Here is an 18,985-nt window from a genome sequence, read left to right as displayed (position 1 = left end):
ATTATGATAAATTTTATTTAAAAATACATGCATAAAGAAAAATAAATCGTGTTTTCAATAAAGGAAACTTATTTGAAATGATAAGAAAGAATTAACTAAATACAAAATTAAATCCATTCAATAACTTTTAGTGGACTGTAGACATAGCACGGGACATCAAACTAGAAACTAGTGAAAGCTAGGCTGCAAGGATATGGGATTCTACCTAAAATTAAGGCAAATAACATCAATCATATTTGTTTGCTATTATGTGGAGTTTGAAAGCAACAAGAAAAACATTAATTTATAGAGGGAAATGAGCTAGAAACCAGATGTTTTACCAAGTAGCTTCTATTTTCTGCTTAACCACCGCTAACTAAGTAGTTTCTATGTTTTGCAATGAAGCTAATTATATTCCAAACCTTAATTTAAGAAAACTTAAATAATTTATTTTTCATTTATAAAAACCTGCTTTTTATTTATTTTACGTGTAAAAATTTATCTTATAATAATTTTAATTTACAAGGAAACCTTAGAGGTTCTAGATTTGCAACACCTCTTTACGTAGCTATAACCATATATATATATAAAGAAAGAAAGACCAAAATGGTCCAACATGGCAATGGTGGAATGCACTGATAATAACAATACTACAAAAAAGGGGCTCTGGTTTCGATCATAAATCTCCCTCGTGAACAGTAATACCTTGTTTGGAAGTCCAGTTCCTCCTAGTTTACATTCTGCTGTGGACCCTCCCCTCATAATGGTAAACAGCGTATCCATGTTCACAAGCAAATTTCGACCATTTTACATTCTACCATGTAGACAACGATGGGGTATTTCCATTTGTTACTGAAGTTGTCGACGTTGGCATGCAGAAAACCTTCTATATTCACTTGGTCCAGTCTCACAAAGATAAGATCACTGTCCAAACTCATGCAGTGAAGCCTTCGATGCGGCAGCAACCGTTTAACTGCTAGTACCTCAAAAAATTATCATAAACCATGGAGCGCAATATGTTATTCCCATCTCATGCATAGTTTGAACATTCGATAATTCATGAAACTGCTCTTGGAAATGACACAGTCGAAGTAAGCAGTGGGTTTTGAGTTGCTACCCTTCAAGCTCCTTGGAGAAACCAAAATGATAGAAGACAACTCAAATTCGTAATATGCGAGTTAATTTGTAAACCTGTAGAAAAGAAACAAACTTTTGGTCACACAAATAATTCCTGCAAAATCAACTGTTATGCGGTTAAAGTAAACAATCGTAAGAGGACAATTTGTTAGGTGGCATAGTTGATGAGGATTTTTTTTCTTCCATATAGTATAGGGTATTCGGATCCATGAATATCTCCGTAACTAGAACATGATGAATAGAAATGGCACAGGGTGCTACAGCTTTGATTTCAAATGCGACAGGAACCCTAACATACCATTAAAACATGCAAAAGTAGTGCCATTCACACGAGCAACAAACACTGGCAATAGCTAAATGGATCTTCTGTGATGAAGACCCAACTGCATAAACTCTGATTGCCATAATCACAATTCATTACAGCTCAAACAATGTTTAAGCAGTATGCATGACACTCAATTTGAAAGGAAAGTAGGATCAAGAATTCAGTTGCTACCATTTCCAGGTTTCAAGTTTAGAGACTAGCATCAATTCAGAAGAATTTGTACATGGGGCAGCCACTTGATGACCATAAAAGATGGAAGCAAATTCAAGCTTACTCCATGGCATGTGGATGTGATGGTTTGCATGTATGGTTTAAATATTCATGAAGTTTATCCCAAACTGTAAACCAGATTGGGGTTCCTGGCATGAATGCATATTGAGGATTAGGAACGAAATCTTAGTTTGACAGTAATAAATTGCTACCGATTTTTCTGTTCTTGCTCTTTCTTCACTATTTGTTAATAAAGAAAGCAGTAGATTAGGTGTCTGGAGTCATCTGGTATAGGTTTAAGCGTCCAAAGCAGTGAAAAGAAAAAAATATGAAATGCAAATACTAACCTGAGCAGTCCTACTAGGCAGAGGCAGTTCTAAGCAATTTTGGAGGCCATCAGCTCTGCGCATAAATGGATGTAATACAATTAGAAAAGAAAAGAAAAAGAAGAATAAATTTGGCAAAAACATTTTTATACAAGCAAAAGATCCAAAAGAGGAATAATTACTTTCTGCTGATTGTTCTTTGAAGATGTTGCTGAGCATCTACAAGTCCCTGGCCTCCATACTTCTTTTCATCAGTATTTAGTATGATCTGCGACATCAATACAAGTTAAATAAGAAAAGGACGTTTGTTGAAGAGTAGAATCAGACTACCAGGAATGTTTGGCGAGGAGCAATGAACTAGAAGATATTTAGTAGTGCTAAGACTAAAAAAGTAATATGTATTATGCTTTGATCATATAATCTTCAAAGCAACTAAAAACTGAGAACAGCATATCTGACCCATGAATATAATTATAAAACAGGCATCGACCATACATACTTGATACTCTCCAGCTTCTTCCACACCTACACTATATCTTTCATATGCTTCAGTTGGATGAAAGTTGAATACGAAGAGGAGAGGTCCTCTTATGTATGATATTACCTGTAAACAGCAGTGAATCGTCCAATTACTGAAAATATTACACGACTTGCCATACACCAAAAATTACCAATAGCTAATATAAAGTGAGTAGCAGTATTAATACCACAAAAGGTCTGTTCAACTATGGCTAGTATCCTAGTCTCAAACTTTGCCCGTTTTAGAATTTGAGTTCCAAGAAGTTTCAAATGTCTTTGTTATTAGAGTTTTAGCATGCCTAAGGTGCTTTATACATGTTTGTACATTCTGATTCTGAGAAATTTTACAACAATGCAAGCTTCTAAAAAAGGAGCAAGATATTTTTCAAGTTTTGAAACACTCAAATGCACATGGACATGCACAAAGTAATTTGTATGGAAAGAAAGTACACCCGTACCATGGTAGTGTCATTCACGTGGTGAATGTGTGGTAAACCCCTTGAAAGCAATCTGTTATTTTCATCCAAATTCATAAGGTCCTAAAACACAGGGAAAGTCAATTAAACTGGTAGCACAACAGCCAATGTATTTGAAGTCCAAAACCGAAAGAATATAAAATTTAACAAAAATAAATCTGCGCATATTATATTATAACATGTAGGTGCAAACCAATTGGAAGTTTCACCTTCCAAATCTAAGCTTAAAGCAGTACAGAATAAACTGTATTAATATGGAGGAGTAAAACTGATACCTTATCAAAGGAAAATAAATTGTGATGCACTTCATTTGACAGAAGATACCAACTACGATGAGCAAGCGAATATGAGAAGTTGTTGCTTGGCATTGGGAACTCAACCCTCTAAGACAGAGAAAATTCATAAACACAAGTCAAGTCTTCAAATTGTAGATGCTTCACCTAGCCAATATATAAGATGAAAATAAAAGGGACTGAAGCCAAAATCTCACCTTGGGATGCCCAAATTCATTGCCCATGAAATTGAGGTAAGCACGCCCACCAATTGTGAAGGTAATCATTCTGATCATCTACGTCAAGATGAATAAAATATATTGAACCAAACACTCGTGAAATGAAAATGTGGGAAAAGAGAATGGAAGTTGATTTATGCTCACTAAGTTCACATAAGGAAATATCTCTTTAACTGCCATTCAGAAATGGATATTTACTCAATCTCACTTTACAGTGCCACTAAAACAATTAAAGCTGATTACACTCTGCATATGCGAAGGCTAGTGGCAACACTTACTTTGTGTAGTGAACATCCTCTAAGCAAAGATTCTGTCGAGCCAGGAGTGTGCTCATTGATTTCACCAAACAATATCTCAGCAAATGACTGCCCTCCAGAGATACACTGACATGCAGAACATTATAGAAGGATGTGAATGATATTCAAACATGCATACAGTAAAGTCCCATGCAAACATTTGAGCTAGAACAAAGATTTATTGAAGGGATGATTACTTGATTGTGATTTTCAGCATATATAAGCATCTTATCAGCATATTGTCTGTTGCCCATTAAAGCACTGACTATCTGCAGCATAGAAGCAAATTTAGTAAATGTTCACCTCTGAGAGAGAAAAATCAACAGCACACCTTGCTCATGCTCCATTCATGATCTGGAATATTCTTTAGAAAAGACGTCCACATCTCTGGTGCAGAAAGGTTGACATAATAATCAAATCCCAGCCCCCCTTGTGAAGTAGGCTCACAAAGTCCAGGATAAAATGTTGCCTGAGCGACAAACAAACGAAACTTTTTTAGAGCCACATAATTTTATTTAAAACCAGCTCAGCTAACTAATTAGTGCTAAATGTTATCTAGATAACAACACAAAGGCATTGAGACACAATTACCAATTGCAATGAAAAACACAGACGAGGATATTGATTAGAATGTGGCCCAAACAAAAGCATGCATGATCAAGTGGTTTTCACTGCTTTCAATAGACTTCATTGCATCCGAACTTTTTGCTTATGCATATAGCAGTTATGCTTGAGCAGAAATGGTGAAGAGAGCATAGGGCTTTAGGGTTTGCCAAAAAAAGATTTGATCATTGGGAGAACAGGATCTGTCTGTTCAGTTAACACATGGTTTCTTCTGATTTTTATCTTTTTCTTTTTCCTTCTTTTCTATAGCCATGCTGGCATTTATCTTGCTATCCATGTGGTAATTTTTTGCCATTTGAAGAAAATGCAAAAAACTATCATTTTTTTAGGGTTCTTCCAACAGTTATCAATTCATGCAAAAATTGACCACACAAGAGAGACAAAGGATGCTAACCGACTATTCTATCTTGCCCATCAGAAATATGGCTACAAAACACAATTGATGTAAATGATATTGTTATATTGTTTACATCTCAGATAAACACACATGTTAATCATAGAAAACAATGATTATTCATCACAACAAAAAAGAGCTAAAATCGATTGTGAATCAGAAGAATCAACCTAGCTGGAAGAGTTCTTGATCAACCAGGAGAATTGAAGATGCAATCGACCAAGAGGTTATAATCTACCAAAAGAAAGCAATTGACTAACAAAGTTTTGAATGCCTGCAAATAATTTGAAGATATAGTCCTATTCAGAGCATGAGTCCTCAACAAAATAGATTAGCCTGGGATTCATTTGGGTATCAATAGAAGAAGAATTTAGCTTGTATTAGGATTTAATAAATTTTTTTATTTGATATCAATATATGTATAGGATTAGGATTATCAATGTAAATAAGATTTAAACTCTATAACAATATGCATAAGGCCAAATACGTACAGTAAATGATGGTAAGAAGCAAGATCAAGTTTTTAAATCCTCAACCAAGTCTAAATATTGTGCTGTCATTCATATGCCTTGAGATTGTTTGGCTTCAGGGTATGTTGGGTGAACTTGGTATTCCTCAACCTCTTACTCCTCAACACCAATGCTATTCAAATTATTGCTAATCCAGTCTTTCATGAACACACCAAGTACATTGAAAAAGATTATCATTCTATTCATATAGTACTTAACAAATATATGATTACTCGCTCTTACATTTTCATTGAGTCCCAAATGATTGATGTGTTTACTAAGGCTCTATGTCATCATTGACATCAATTTATGGTTGACAAATTGATGTTTCTTTATCCAACAACATCAATTTAAAAGGGGATTTTAGCTATACTATCTTGTTTTACAAAGGCTGATTGACTTAGGTAGTTTGGTTTAAGGAGATTGATTGATAGGAAATTAAGTGTACATAACTACCTTTTTAGAGAGATTGTAATTAGGTCCAGGAGCGATTATAGGGTGTAAACATGTTAATACTTAACTATTTAAAGAAAAGAGATTCCCTATTAAGAGGCATTCAGACCATTTTGACATAATAACTTTTGGAAACATGACACTGACAGTTGTGTAGTCTTTAGAAAATGAATCCAGAAGGCTCTAGAATCTAAATACATCCGTTTTTTGAATAAGAAGATGAAAGGAGATAATACTCCATTCTCAAAATCACTACGGCAACAGTTATCCCTAAGCTTGATGGGCTCCTCGTAAAGGGAGAGCTCCAGACAACAAAAGCTCATCGACCATGTTAAAGGATAAAGTTGGTCACAAATGCTAATACTAGAAAAAGGAATAGACGATGGAAAGTCAAAGTGATGGTTTGACAAACCCAAGATATGCCTCATAGTCTCATAGTGAGGTCTATAGATGTCCTCCCACCACACAATTCTTCCTTATAGTTAACGGGTAATGTTAAGCAAGCAATACCTCAGCAACAAGCCAAAACATTTAGGCATAAAAAAATTATTGAAAATGACTAACACAAGTACCAATCACAACATAAATCATCCAAAGCCAAGTGATGACTTGTGATTAACTTGTCAGCCATCACCAATATCTCTTAGATCTTGAAAGGAGATGGAGACAAGAACTGTTGTCCAAAGCTCGTTTTAGGAGAATCCAATGCATGGACACCTTGATAAAGGGAGGATGCACATGCCTAAGAAACAGGTTTTGAATGTTACACAGACTAACGAAATAGTCGAAAACAAATTGCCACAAGTACCAATTAGGTTCTTAAAAGTACACCAAAATGATCAATATTGGACATGACCTCACCTGCTCTTATGCAAAACAGGTAAAAATTGATCATAAGTTGATCTTTGTTAAGAACATAATCATCAAACAACCACAAACCTTAACAAAAAGGATGGAGAGGGTTCTTATCTCTACACCACCCGCATCCTAGGAGGCTAAGGAGACAAATAATGGAAGAAATCTTTAGAAAAATAGATAAAGCTAATGCTAAGACAGTGAAAGTGAAAAAGAATGTGAAAAAACAACTAGCTTCAAAGATGAAAAGGCAACAAGGTAAAGGCAGGGATCAATCAACAACCACAATGACAAGACAAAATTGTCCATAATGTTAAGCACCCTTGGTATTGAACATAGAAGACAAACACCATGACATTGTCCAAGTCATTGATTGTTGTGCACTAAGAGAAAATAGTGTTAGCTCTCGAGCAAAAGCAATGAGAAAATGCTATTAAGAAAGCCACCACAATAAAAAAACATGCACCTGTTGTAAAAGAGACAATACTAACAGTGCTTGAAAATAGCAAAAATATCAAAACTCCAAACAAGCCCATGAGCTGTGAGAAGGCTTCAACATATACGTTTATCCAAACAAAAAACAAACTAAATGAAAAAATCAACATGATTATTGAAGTTGATGGCTTCTTGGATGATGGCATGATGGATCAAGGTTAGAAAACCCTTCCTAATGACAACACATGGGAGGAGAAGGCAAAACAACTAGAATTCTAAGTCCTTATGCAATAGGTAAGTGAACAAAATAGTTTAAAGGTCCGAGGAACTGGAAAAACCTTATAATGCATAAGCGAGCGACAATGAGGGAGTTACATCAACAAACATGGTGTTCACACTATCATACTCTTTCAAAGCCAAGTCTGACCAACTTGCTTATTTGAAAAATAACTATGATGATAATGCAAAAGAAAAGCATAAATTGTTAAGGTCAACTAGTCAAAGCCAGCTATTTAAGAAGAGTCAGGACTCACATTTCCTATGCCAACATTGGATATGAGAGACCATTTGAAGCATTGCACCAGCACATAAGATCTTGGTCAATAAATTATTTCATGGCAATTATGGTTTGATAAATCCAAGACCAAGATAAAATTGGTGTAAAGGTAGTCATAATATCCCTCAATAGATCATAAAGTGACCTTATCCATTTATCTTGATTTTTCCTGCATAAACAATCAAGCTGAACATTATGTCTTTATTATAGGTCTATAAATACTCCTAGAGTTTGGAACAAAACCAGTCACAATCAATCACAATAACTAAGGATTCATTACTTATTATGAATCATTTCTTTGGAGAATATAAGTGTAAACACTCAACTCTAGCTCCATGTCATATTATAACCACAAACCTTTTAAAAAAAAATTCTAATATTATTTTGTTTTTGCAGTAAGAAAATACAAAAGCTAATGACTTGGGTCAACATAGATCAAAGTACACGACAAGACGAGTTTAGTTATGGCATTATCCTTGTCAAAATCATTGATCAATCAGCCATGGCTGATGTCCAACAAGAATATCATGACAATTTGAGAAATGCAAAAAAGCACATGACAATAACCAAAAAGCTATTGCTAAAATTTTCTATCAAGTACAAGCTTATGAAATCCTTCACAAAAAGTTTCAAGGTTTTTCAAAATAAAAACGATTAATTATATACTCTTAGCAAATATATATTACACGAGATATAAGACTAGAATATTGTTAAAATGTTTAGGACCAAAAAAACCCTTGTTGGTCATGTTTCATGAAGGGCATTCTGAAACTCACCAAACTAGAAATAAGATGAGGTGGCTTATCATGAATCATGACTTTCATTTACCAAGCATAACCAAAGATTAATTATGTAAAAAGATACCAAGAACATCAACAATTTGGTCCAATCCAACATGTGCCTTCTAATGAACTCAATGTAGGAGTCAAACCACGAACATTCATAGGTTGGGCAACGGATATCATTGGCATGATACACCCTCCATCATGAAGAGGGCATAACTACGTTGTGGTAGCAACGAATTACTTCACCTAGTGGGTTGAAAATAGTGATCAAATTCATTAAAAAACATATCCGCAAATTTAGACACTCAAAAACTATCACTGCTAACCAAGAGTCTATATTTCTTAAGAAAGATATCAAGCAATTCGCAGAAAGCAATATAGATTCAAAATAGTCCACTCAACTCCTTATTATGCCCAAGTCAATGAAAGTAAAATCGACTAATAAAATATAATCATCAACATTCATAAATTGGTTAGAAACAATTCTAAAACTTAGTATAATGCTTTGTTACAAGTAATATGAGTGTCAAAGAATTCATAGAAGATTACTTAAGGAACCTTATCATTTACCCTAACATATGACCATGATGCCATGTTACCTTTAATGTTAAAATTACAATCACTCAGAAAGACTGCAAAACAATTTATATTATCAATTAGTCATGCTAACTAATAGAAAAGTCAAAAGGGCATTACATTATTTGCAAGCACATAAAAATGAGGTTGAAAGGGGATGTAACAAACATGTTCCATTGAAATATTTCCTAGAAAACAATCTAGTGTGGAGGGTCCATATGTTTTTCCTAAATTTCTAAAGAGGGATTGATGCGAACCGTTCCTGAATCATATCAGGGATGCCTATCACCTAACTTATCAGGATGGGATCTACATTATCAATTAGTCAATGATATGTATTTGTAGTATTATCCCTGCTAAGGATGGTACTGTTAAAGAGATTGCGAGGTTGATTTGGAGATCACAACCATAAATAGCTCCAAGATTATGCTCTAGGCTTGGTTGATTAAGCTTTGATTTGGCTTAAATTTTGTGTTTCTCTAATTAAAACATGAATTTAAGTTATTATTTAAAGTACAATCAATTAATTAATAAAACAAATTTATACAGAAAAATAAAAGAATAAATCAAAGGTGTTCGATGTTTAAGTATTATTGATCTGAATTGAATTGTTTTTCAAGAAAGAACTTTAAAGCTTTTGTCTCATCACAAGGGTTTGGTTTATATGACCAATTGAATGGGCAGGTTTATTAATTAATTATAATCAAAGATATTTTTGTTCGAAGACTAATACACTAAGATTAAAATAAGCTTGTTTTCCTTCAAAGAGATTATGAAATACAGATTGATGGAATTATCAAACGTGTAAAAGGAAAAAGTTGTCCGTTACAATAGCTAGAAAGCTTAGGAAAATCCCTTTCTAAAAGCTAACCCTAAAATTCTTCATTTAGCTCCTATTTTGTATGGATTGTAGAGGTTCTAGTTTCCAAATAGATTATTTTCTTTGTTGATTTGTTTATGTCTAAGGTTAATGAGATCAAAGCAACTATGAAGTTTTAGGTGAAGAAAAAGAAGAACTTCAAAATGGGTATTGTTGTTGGTAGCTGTGATAAGGAAGGTGAACAAGTCTCCTAGAGTGTTCACATGTCTTTGTACATCGTTGACTTCTTGTTGAAGAAAAACTAGCAAAATGTCACTCAAAGGTTTAGGGATTAACAACTCTTTGGTAGAAGTTCCAGGTGGAGTGATAACACCAAAAAAATAACACCTCATTTCTTTTCATAGTATTTTTATGATAGATTTGAATGTACTTGAGATTACAGAAATGTTGAGCCGTAAAAGAGCTATATTTTTCCATGTGTTAAGGTTTGTGAGATTGATTTGTAAAAAAGATTCTATCTTTGTAACGTTCTTTAGTTTTATCCACATGTATATCAATACATTAGCTCGTCCGAGGAACATAGTTGGAGTGGTGAGGAAAAGGAATTGAAGATATAATAAAGGATTATAACTCTAATTTCATTTCTTTTTTATGAGTAAATTTAGTGGAAGATTAGATTTTATAGGTATGGCATTGATTATTGGGCAAGGTAATTGATTATGGGTTAGACATGCATGAGTGGAAACCTAAATGTTGAGCACACGTAATTTTTAAAATTAAAATAATTGGCTAAAACGATTGACATGTCAGATATGTTTTAAAACATGATTGACTAATTTTAGGTGAACAATGTTCGCATCATACTTCATTGATTTAATTGTTTGACTTCAATACAAGTGTGATGGGGTTAACATTCCTTCATTTGATAAATACAACAATATAGAGGCATTGTGTACTCCTAAAATATACACATATCAATCATAGAGAATAATGATTGTTCATCACAAAACAGGGGAAAAAGTGTTGAAATCAATCATAAAGGAAGCAATCAACTAAAAAAGTTGAATGAGCAACTGACCATGATATTAGAGATCATGGTCAACCAAAAAGAAGCAATCAACTAACAGAGTTTGAATACACTAGATAACTAGAAGATACAATCCGATTCAGAGCAGGAATTGTCATCAAAATAACTAAACAAAAATCAAAGATTAGCTTAGGATTTACTTGTGTATTAATAGAATAGGAGTTTAGCTAGTATTAGAATTTAATAAACCTTTTTATCTAATATCAATATTTGTATAAAATTAAGATGACCTATATTAGTAGGATTTGAACTCTGTAACAATATAAATAGGGTCAAATACTATTGTAAATGATGATCAACCTTTATTTATCTTTTCCCATTAAAGGTTTTATTGCTCTTTTTATTGCTTTATTTATAGTTTTTTTTCCCTTTATTTTCCTACATTTTAGATTCCATTAATCTTGTTCTTCCTAAACTCCTATCTTTTTCTGTACGGTGATACTTCTTAGAAGAGATAACCCTTTTTAAGAGTTCAAAATATAGAGTCCCCACTCCTCCTTTGATAGAGATAATTGTCGCCTCATCACATGTTCAATCCTAAATAAAATTTAAGTGGAAATATCTACCAAACAATGAAAATTTATATCAATTAACAAACAACACAGAGTTAACTCCCCCCACAACAAGTAAAAGAGTACATGGAAGAAATTGCAGTGAGCTATACCACAAAATTAGACCCTGACAATGATTAGAAGGAACTTCTTAACCTAGAGAACTATGGCAAAGACTTGCATTATATTTACATGGGGATGGTGTACCACTAAATTCAAGGAGATGACTTCAAGTTAACAAAAGCACAAGTTCTTTTTTTTTTTTTTTTTGCAGTTCATTAGCTTGAGAAGTTTCTTCGAAAGAAATAAACAAGAAAGGCCATTATAGTAAACTACAGCATAAACCATAGTTACCTACATCTTCAGCAATTGTTATGATATCAGGATGAAGAGTATGCAATAGCTCATTTGCCAAAATGAGATACAAGAATGCATCCTTGTCAACATGTTGATTGCAGTAACTGCAATAAAACAAAACTTGTTTCAAAACACACCATAACCTTGAGTGCACACATTGAAAAAATTCTTGAAAAATAGATTATATGGAATTAAAACTAGTGACACGAATAACTTACCAGAACCCTGCTTTGAGAAGAACTAAAGACCTTTTTTTAGACAAATAGGAATAGGATCTTTTTCCTTAATAGTAGTTGCTCTTTCTATTTGTACCACTAACCCATAGCTCTTATTGCCATTAGCCTCCAATTCATTTGTACCATGTCAATTTTTTATGCATTTTAGGGATTATTGTCATTTGCTCATCTTAGATGCAGCATATATAATTTGGATAAGCACCAAAAAAACAAATCATCTATTCAAAAGGTACAAAGGCAAATCAGGAGCAGATTTGATTAATTAAGAGGACTCGAGCAATGTTTGAGAAATTAAATGATCCTATAAAGTCAAGAAGCTATGAAAACAATTAATAGATATATGGGAAGAAAATGAAATTAAGATTAGGGAATCAAGATTGACATAACAGATGCCTTACTCTTCCAGGTTGCCAGTAAAAGAAGCAAAACCATTGTGTGTGTACATCATTGATGAGAGTGAATGAAACTGGAAACCATCTATGTGATACTCCTCAACCCACCTGCTCAAAGACAACATCTTAAGAAATGCCATGAATACTGGAAAAGTACATGATGCAATATGTTTCAAGAACTATTAGCCAACAGGAGATACTATAAAGAAACAGAATTTTTGAATGATTTCTTGTGCTTCACATTTACCAATTCAGATTTGAGAGTAGATACTGCAATACTTCTTGGTCGCCATATTTGAACATTCTAGTACCCCAATATTTGTGATGTCCTCTTTTACCTATTCATAGAGGGGAAAGTTAAATATGGAATTAAAAAAAAATATGTGTATATATAACAGGAGGACATAGGCTTATGGAGAAGTTTGCAAAACCATTGCACCATCTTGTGTTTGTCAAAGAACCATCTCAACCCAAAAGTGCTTAAGCTGTTAGGTGGGGTCCCAAGATATGATTTATATTATTCTCTCACTCCCTTAAGTGAAAACCTTTTGAGCTTGAAACTTACACAGACTCACACTACCTTATACTTAATTTTTATCAAATAAATGAGGATGGTGAGATTCAAACTCATGACTGCTTGGTCATCAAGGCTCTGATACCATGTCAAAGAACCATCTCAACCCAATAGTTTAAGCTATTAGGTGAGGTCCCAAGATATAATTTATATTATTCTCTAATACGCTTTTGGATTGAGATGGTTTTTTTAAATGGTATCACCTTGATGATTAAGCAGTCACGAGTTCGAATCTCATCGTAGATACATAATGTGCACATCGCAGGGCAAGTCATTGTGATAAATCATTCCAAGGTGCCATCTTACACAAAAACAAAAATTATACTCTTTCAAGTAAAAACATGATGTATTTCGCTTCAAGCTAATCAAGAAGCTGGTAGGAAAACAGAGAGATGACAAACTTATTTCACCGATTATAAGATCAATTTTACCAGTGTGAAAGTAGCAATCATTTGATCCATCAAACAGTGATAGTCCAACCATCTCATCTGCAGCTGAGTAGGAATGCACAATATCTAAGAACACCAGCAGTCCTAATCCTGTAAAACAAAAGGCCCCAATAAGAGAGCCTCAGCTGAAAATTAATTGATGAATGACAAACGTGATCAATGTGTATGTTAAAAGAGTGTATGTGCCAAAAGGAGACAAGAAAAAATATGTCCGGATGAATATTGAAGGTAGAAGTCAATTTTAAACACTTTCGTATTCAAAAGTTGATAATTGGTTGTTTGGGGATTATTTTCTGTTCACATACAAGGTGAATTAAGAATTTATTTCATATATACATCCCATCTCTATTGTATGTTAAGGGCCTAGAAACAAGTTGTAAATCTACACATCATAAAAATTTTAACGAGATGATACAAGACCACTACAGCCACTCAGCCCTAGCTAAGCATAAATGAATTTATTAGGTTGTGTTTGGTTTTGAGTTAAAAGGGGTTAAATGTTAATTAACCCCCTTTAACCTTCTTGGGGCTAATTTTTAGGAAGGGAAAAGCTAAGAGGCTTAACACCTACCCCGAATGGGGGTTGAGCGTTAACCTAAGAGAGGGGTGGGGTAACAATTTTTAAGGGAGAGATTTTAAAGTTTGTGCAATATTTTTTTCAAAATTCAGCTTTCATTTTCCCTCTCTTTTACACCCAGCCAACAAATTAGTCTCGCCATTATACCTTATTTATTATTGTTTTTATTATTTTAATTTTTAAATTGACTTAAAAATTATTGGTCCAACAATTATTTATAATTTTTACACATTTACCAAACATCCTTAACACTTTACCCTTTAACCACTTTCTTACACCCTTAACACTTAACCTCCAATTTTTTACCCCAAACCAAGCACAACCTTAAGGTTAATGAATCAAATGAATCAGTATCAGATGAGGAATGATAACCGTGTGCTTCATCAACCAAGCGTTTGAAATCATCAGGAGTGCCATATCGGCTACTAACCGCATACAAATTGGTGACCTGCATTGCCATAGAGATGATCACCCATCATTGAACAAGGAAAAAAAGCACTTGATGGGTCCAAACATGTAAACACGTGTTGAGATTACAAAACCAATAAAATCTGGAAAGAAATTTAAGAACGCTAGTAAATGGGCTAGTTGTATGATATACAAGTAAAATTGAACATATTATGTCTGTAACATGCTCCATTTACATAACACAATTAAGTAAACAAGAGGTTGTGATAGCAATTAGCATTGAATATATTGTCTGTAAGATGTTCCATTTATACAACACAATTAAATAAACAAGAGGCTGCAATAGCAATTAGCATTAAGATGTAATTATTCTCAAGGGTTTAAACTTCATTAGAAATGGGATTGAAAACATTAAGATTTTACAGCATCCAGTAAATCCAAAACCTGCTAATTGATTAGAATATGCGTTTCAGCTTACCACCATAAAGGAACAAATTATGGATGTCAGCAATTCAGGGAAACTTAGATTCTCCAGGTTTTTCAATTCTAAATAAGATACAGAGTGTGGGAAGAGTGCATGACTCACCCGATAGCCAACAGTGAAATAATCTTTGTGTTCAACAATTCCAATCAACTGGATTGCATTATATCCAGCTCCCTTTACATGAGGAAGGACCTATCATGAGAAAAATCATAGTGAGGAACAGAAGTATGGGTTGCCATGTTACTCTGTGTATAAAAATACATCAATAAAGAAAAACATGAATAGCTACCTTCTCTGTGAAGTCACTGAAAGAAGATATTTTTGGCTCTGAGCCACTAATACCAACATGGCACTCATATATACGCAAGGACTTCGGCACTTTCAGGTGTTTGTTTTTCCATTTGTAAGCATGCTCTGGGGGTGGTTCCCAATGGATGGCAAAAGCTTCGTTCCCGTTTGTATCTGATAATCATGAACAAAGTTCAGATGAACCCAATAATTAATATATGCAGAGTATATTCATCGAACTAAAGAAGAGTAGAAATTTTGAAGGCAATGGGAATATTCCTGAAACAGAGCAAGGCACTAAGATTTCAAGCAAGCAGAACAACACTGGTTGTCTAGAGAAATACTATCCAAGAGTAGCTGTTTCACCTCAAATGCATTTCTAATTTCGAGAAGGTAGGGTCCCAGTATTAGTCTGGAGTAAGGGAACCAGTTATAACAACTAGGAAAGAAAGGCGATCTTTAAGAGCCCAAATTAATCATCCATGATGAGAGAGGATGAAAGGCAGACAGAAGGAGGGAAAGGTCTTGCCCAGAGATATACATTGAGAGGGCCATATAAATGGAAATCAAGTCCCATGTTTTCCTTACGGTCAAATACAAAACCCCGCCTTCAACACTAAGACTTGTTCAGTACGTGGTTTTTTCTTTCAGGAACGAAGAGTGGTGCTTGTAATTCTGGGGGCTGTATACACATGCAGGGTGAAGGCAAATCATTGTGTGAGTATAGTTAATTTCCATTCAGCCATCTTTTATTTTTCATTACAATAATATCACCATCAACCAAAGAGTACCTCGATGCTTGGTTAACAAAATTAAACAGGATTCAGTGCTCCCAGTAAAAATATTAGAAAAGCAACAAATGAGTTGTGGAATTTGTTTACCTGGTTGCACATAAGTAGCCCAAGCAGGCACACGTTCCAGTGGTCCACTAGGAGTGTTAAAATAGACCCTGTATTTGCTTCCATGAGGAATAGCTGGGGTGTACTTTTTCAACCATGCTTGCCTTCCTTTACGTGTCTCAAACCAATATGGCAGAGGAGGCTTCTTAGCACGAATTTTCTCAAGCCATACAGGGTCACTTTTGATATTGTATATATCATATTCTTTTCCTTCATCAATCACCGTACAAGGAGGTAAGTTACTTGGTGGATCATTTTTATGTAGTTGTTTCCATTCATTGTATCTTGTTTCTGCATCTGGGATAGGTATTTCTTCTAGTTCTTCTTGTGTTTGAGGGCCATTAGGGCCAAATAATTGCTCATATAACTTTGCCGGCACTTCAAAACGTCTATTTACAAAAGTATCTTCTCCAGGTTCCCAGTAGTCATCATTTGCTTTCTTGAAGATTTCTTCAATACTAGCATCGCCACTGTCACCTTTATCGTAGTCATCCACATAATTATACTGCTGGAAATAAAGTTGATCAGGTTGGACTCCATCCTTGAGTTTATCTTCAAGAATAATAAACCAGTAGCCATAATCATCATGACCAAAATGACCCTCTCTAGCAGAGTTTTCCGTGGGTGACCACCCATTAAAGTCACCAATTAATGAACAGTAGCGAGCACCTGTATCCAATTCACCATCCCTTATTATTTTTCAATTTCATCCAAACAAACAAGAAGTTGAAAACAAATCAAAGCTATCTAACCGGAAAGTTAAAAAATGAAGATTGATGAAACGGAAAACTCAATAAGTGGTGGTGGTGGTGGTGGTGGTAACAAATAGCAATGAATCAAATCGAATAGAATGTGGTGTGAATTTAATAACCTGGAGCCCATTCCATAAAATCCATCCGATGCTCTGGGTGACGATGCAAACCCATAAGCTCAAATCTACACAACAAAAGTGAAGTGTTTTTTATCCTGGTTGGTTTAATCTCTTTTTATTCAAAAAAAAACAGAGAGAGAGAAAGCGGGTGAAATGAAAGGAACCAAACCCATAAGCAATGTCCTTCAGCATAAGGTTTCGTTTGAAAAGTTCATCTTTGAGGTCCTTCAATGATTTATACCTGCAAACAATAGGGAACATTTATTTTTAAAAAAAACAGTTGGTGGTTTCTCAAAGGAGAAGAGTTGATTATGTGCTTACCTTTCCCTGAGAAAGTAAGCTAACTGTTTGTGAGAAATGCCAAGTCTGGTGAGAAACCCAACTGGGTTTATCCCTTTTTTCTCTTCGTCTTTTTCTGTTTCATCATCACCTTTCTTTTTCTTCTTCTTCTTCTTACTACCGTTATTATTCAAGTCTTGCTGTTGCTGTTCTTTTTGGTTTGCTGAGGCTGTGCATTTTATTATTCGGACTTTGTTGGAGAAATTTAGTGTGGTATGAGGTTTGTTTTGGAGAAAGAAATTGTTAGGATAGAGAGATTGACATCGACAGAATCTGGTTGAGGACACTGAGATTGAGGCTGAGAAAGTGTTTAGTGTTGAACAAGTCACCAACATGTTCGTCGTTCTCAACTGTAAGCAGCACACAGAAACACAGAAGACTTCGAGAGGCTTTCGGGGTTTTAGATAAGAACAAGAGGCTTTTCTTTTGAGGTTTTAGACTTGACTCCGTTCTTCGAGTATAATTGGAAGCCGTTTGTTACTTTCTTAGTTTTTTATTTTAAAAAAAATGTTAATTTTGTTTTTAACAATATATATATATATATATATATATATATATATATATATATATATATATATATATATATATATAACCTCATACTTAATTTAATATTATAATAATATATTTTAAATAAAAAGATAAAAAATTATCATAAGTCGCAACATCAACAACATGATGATGATAATAATAATAATAATGATAAATTGACAATATATCATGATTAATAAAATGTTAAAAATAATGATAAAAATTATGGTTGTGAGTATACTAAATTTATGGTGACCGTTATTTTATTGGAAAATTTATAGCTCTTACTTACTTGTTGGTCGACAACAAGTGCTCGAGGTATAAGATGATTGAGATTTCTTTGTTGGAAAGCAACACGTGAAACACTGAAATGTTCAATTACAGGTTTTTGTTATTGTATATAGGGTTGTTATGTCATGTAATTAGCGAAGTCTACTATACACTTGTGGGGTAAGTGGTACCTTAGAAGTGATTGTGCCTAAATTAGACTAAGTTTGTTATAATGCATAATATGTGATCACGTGATATCCAATAGAAGGTTGAGGACCTTCAAATATTTTTATTAAAGTACTTGTTATTTCCAAATATCCTAAGACTTGTTTTCTAGATGTGTTGGATAAAACAAGTGTTGATCTACCCTGTTTAGACTCATTATAGATTTAATTGCGTTAATTTGTTATGGCATGCATGGTTATGTCACTAACTCAATTTTATTATGGTAATTTATTTTGACTATATTTTTCATCTCCAACTCGATATCCTTAAAACAACGTTATATAGGTCTAAATTCTAATAAAAAGACATTCCTTTAAAAAGAGTCATCGTTGGTTTATTGGATTTTCAAAAATTGTTTATAACCGCTTGATCATACCATTAGATCCATAGAAAAGATAAGTATAGGGTTGTGTTGGAAACATAAAAGCACCAACATATTCATTATAAATCGAAATAGGTAATTACATTGGAATAGATAAGAGTGTGAGGGACTGCATACAGATACTAGAGTTTTGCCTCTTTTACTATTATAGGAAATTATACGATGAAGAGACATCATATAAAGCACTTTTTGCAAGTTATTCCATTGTCGCTTGTGTTGGTAGATGATTATTCGAACCTTCATGGCTAAAAGAATGGCATTTATTAGTTGCGTGAATCAACT

The 18,985-nt window shown here is 34.0% G+C and overlaps 1 protein-coding gene across 1 annotated transcript; it reads right to left on the bottom strand.

Moving 5' to 3' along the window:
- Positions 1-586: 586 nt before the first annotated feature.
- On the bottom strand, positions 587-17,743 carry LOC133680293 (1,4-alpha-glucan-branching enzyme 3, chloroplastic/amyloplastic). Its single transcript, XM_062103149.1, has 21 exons — positions 17,281-17,743; positions 17,129-17,200; positions 16,960-17,024; positions 16,071-16,757; positions 15,191-15,363; positions 15,004-15,093; positions 14,382-14,457; positions 13,415-13,522; positions 12,657-12,747; positions 12,416-12,517; positions 11,783-11,885; positions 4,111-4,248; positions 3,977-4,048; positions 3,762-3,866; positions 3,463-3,540; positions 3,248-3,355; positions 2,955-3,035; positions 2,477-2,581; positions 2,160-2,245; positions 1,999-2,053; positions 587-1,170 (listed from the first exon to the last, which is right to left on the bottom strand). The coding sequence occupies exons 1-21, from the start codon at positions 17,631-17,633 to the stop codon at positions 1,138-1,140; spliced, it is 2,781 nt and encodes a 926-aa protein (XP_061959133.1). The 5' UTR covers positions 17,634-17,743; the 3' UTR covers positions 587-1,137.
- Positions 17,744-18,985: the final 1,242 nt, after the last annotated feature.

The sequence above is a fragment of the Populus nigra genome, chromosome 1, assembly GCF_951802175.1.
Source record: "Populus nigra chromosome 1, ddPopNigr1.1, whole genome shotgun sequence".
Classification (NCBI taxonomy): domain Eukaryota; kingdom Viridiplantae; phylum Streptophyta; class Magnoliopsida; order Malpighiales; family Salicaceae; genus Populus; species Populus nigra.
Note: the sequence above shows the minus strand (reverse complement) of the source record. Positions and strands in the feature narration are given on the sequence as shown.